The 2,951-nt window shown below is 42.7% G+C and overlaps 1 protein-coding gene across 1 annotated transcript; it reads left to right on the top strand.

The window, feature by feature from the left end:
• The first annotated feature begins 695 nt into the window (after nt 1–695).
• LOC108325058 (CBL-interacting serine/threonine-protein kinase 4) lies at nt 696–2,376 on the top strand. The gene has a single exon (XM_017558050.2). It carries the CDS (start codon nt 780–782, stop codon nt 2,097–2,099), a length of 1,320 nt encoding a protein of 439 aa, XP_017413539.1. The 5' UTR covers nt 696–779; the 3' UTR covers nt 2,100–2,376.
• The last annotated feature ends 575 nt before the right edge of the window (nt 2,377–2,951 follow it).

Raw genomic sequence — 2,951 nt, 5'->3', positions numbered from 1 at the left:
TAACTTTTCGTTCAAAGCACCAAGAAATTTTGGTGTGCAAGAATGACAAAAAGAAATAAATAAACTTAGGTAAAAAAATTTAAGTCAACATAAAAGTCTATAATACAAACACAAATACCTTCCTGTCATAACTTTATTCACCAACTTCATTGCATTTTTTTCATAGTTGATATCCTGAAAATTCACTAAGAACCAATATAATGTTTCGTATCGTATGACATGGCCACCACAAACAAAACTTCCATCAATAATAAAGAGAATAAGGATTGAAAGAATGAAAATTACTATTAATGGGAGGAAGTTTCGGTTTAGAGAGAAGGGATAAGAATTTATTTGTCCTATGAGTTCAATAGAAAACACAAGGTTGGAATTTCATATTCGAGCATGAAAAAAAAAACGTCTTCCTTAGCAACTGAAAAAAATATGGAAGTGAGTGGCGTCCTCCACCTTATTAAAATGTGGAAAGTAGTGTAGTCAACCATATACTTTGTTTCAATGACGACTCACCACCAAGCACCAGCTAAAAATATACTACGCTCCTTCTAAGCTTAATTTCCTCTCTATTTCCCAAATCTCTATTTTTACGAAAGTATTTTACTGTCATTCAAAAAATAAAAGGAATTTTAATTTAGAGTGGAAGCCAACCGATGTATTCTCTTTCCCCCGCGGTGAAAGCGAAACATCCCAAACCCATACCAAAACTTCTATATAAACCCAATTTTTTGCCCATACACCTTGTCCGTGGGTTACAACACTCTTCCGTTGTTCAACGCACAACCATGGAACCGCCATTGCAACACCAACCATCACCGCCACCGTCACCACGCTCCCTCACCATCCTTGGGAAATACCAGCTGACTCGCCTCCTCGGGCGTGGAAGCTTCGCCAAGGTCTATCAGGCACGATCCCTAATTGACGGCGCCACCTTCGCCGTCAAAATTATTGACAAATCCAAAACCGTCGATGCTGGCATGGAGCCCCGCATAATCCGCGAGATTGACGCCATGCGCCGCCTCCACCACCACCCTAACATCCTTAAAATCCACGAGGTTATGGCCACAAAGACCAAAATCCACCTCATCGTGGAGCTTGCCGCCGGAGGCGAGCTCTTCGCTAGAATCTCCCGTCGCGGCCGTTTGCCGGAGTCCACAGCGCGCCGATACTTCCAGCAGCTGGTCTCCGCGCTCCGGTTCTGCCACCGCAACGGTGTGGCGCACCGCGACCTCAAGCCGCAGAACCTCCTCCTCGACGGCGAAGGAAACCTCAAAGTCTCCGACTTCGGCCTCTCCGCTCTGCCGGAGCATCTCAAGAACGGCCTTCTCCACACCGCATGCGGTACGCCAGCGTACACAGCGCCCGAGATACTCCGCCAGAACGGCGGCTACGACGGGTCCAAGGCCGACGCCTGGTCCTGCGGCCTCATTCTCTACGTCTTCCTCGCCGGCTACCTTCCGTTCGACGACACGAACATTCCGGCGATGTACAAGAAGATTTCCCGGAGAGATTACCAGTTCCCTGACTGGATATCAAAACCGGCACGCTATGTTATATATAAATTACTGGACCCGAACCCAGAAACAAGAATGGGTTTGGAGGCTCTGTTTGGGAACCCGTGGTTCAAGAAATCATTGAAACCGGAAACGGCGGAGGAAAGCGCGTTTGGGTGGGATAACGTTTATGTGAAGGGTTGTTATTACGAAGGGGTTAAGTGTTCGGGTGTGAACGCTTTTGATATAATATCGATGTCTTCGGGGTTGAATTTAACAAGGCTGTTCGAAACGACGTCGGATGGGGGTAGTAGGAGGGAGAAGAGATTCACTTCGAGTGCTCGCGTGGAGGTGGTGGAGGAGAAGCTTAAGGAAGTGGGTGGGATTTTGGGGTTTAAGGTTGAGGCTGGGAAAGCCATTAACGGTGCAATTGCATTGTTGAAAGGAAAGGTGGCTTTAGTGTTCGAGGTGCTTCAGATTGTACCGGATCAGCTTCTTCTGGTGGCCGTGAAGGTCGTGGAGGGTGCGTTAGAGTTTGAGGAGCATCACTGGGGTGATTGGAAAAATGCCTTGCAAGATCTCGTCCTCTCTTGGCACAACGATGAATCATGAACTAATCTTACCATCGATCAAACATCCGTATGTATATATTCATTCCTACTCTGTTCTGTTTTTTACTTCTTTAGTTACTTCTTCTCAGCACAACACATCCTGCTGAGAAGAAACAAAAGTTAGATGTTTGTCTTGTGATAAAACCTTTTTTGTTCTATTTTCATTATATCTGTTGTTTGTAGCTTAGTTATTGGTGTCTTGATTTATGATGTTTTGTAAAACAACAAAATAATACTATTAGGTGTTAGTAATCAATGATCATTTTATTAGATCGAAACTGTTACTGTACACACTTTTCTTATGAAAACTACTTATCACCTTTATATTCTGACCGTATCTGGATGGTGAATGCATATCCATGCAAAACCAAATCATTTCACCGATAAATATCTATTGGGTGATCAATCTACATTTTTATTACAAGACAACCGAATCAAAACAAAATTAAACAATTTATTAAAAGGCAAAATAATTCCCCATGAATAAGAGAGTGGAAATACACAGAAGAGTTATTTATATAGATATATTGTTTTTTTTTGTTGATTCCAAGGGCACCGTCGAGTTTAGTACTCGGGAAAGAGACACAATATATATATATATATATATATTGAAAACCATGTAGTCGGTTGAATCTAAGAATTATTGGGACCTGCCTTACAAAGTGGAAAGGTGCTAAAGGGCCAGTTGAGCAACTTTCAACGGCTCCAAGGAATGCATGTATAAAATATTTCTTAATCGAGTATTGTTCATAATTATACAATATTTGAAAGGAAGTGTAATCATGATCTCTCTGTGGATGCAATATAAAGCAAAAGCCTAAAGAACTGCAGCTTCTGTGAGGTGGAGAATGGT

The sequence above is a fragment of the Vigna angularis genome, chromosome 3, assembly GCF_016808095.1.
Source record: "Vigna angularis cultivar LongXiaoDou No.4 chromosome 3, ASM1680809v1, whole genome shotgun sequence".
NCBI classification, from domain to species: Eukaryota; Viridiplantae; Streptophyta; class Magnoliopsida; order Fabales; family Fabaceae; genus Vigna; species Vigna angularis.
The sequence above is the reverse complement of the archived record's forward strand: the minus strand, read 5'-3'. Positions and strand labels throughout refer to the sequence as shown.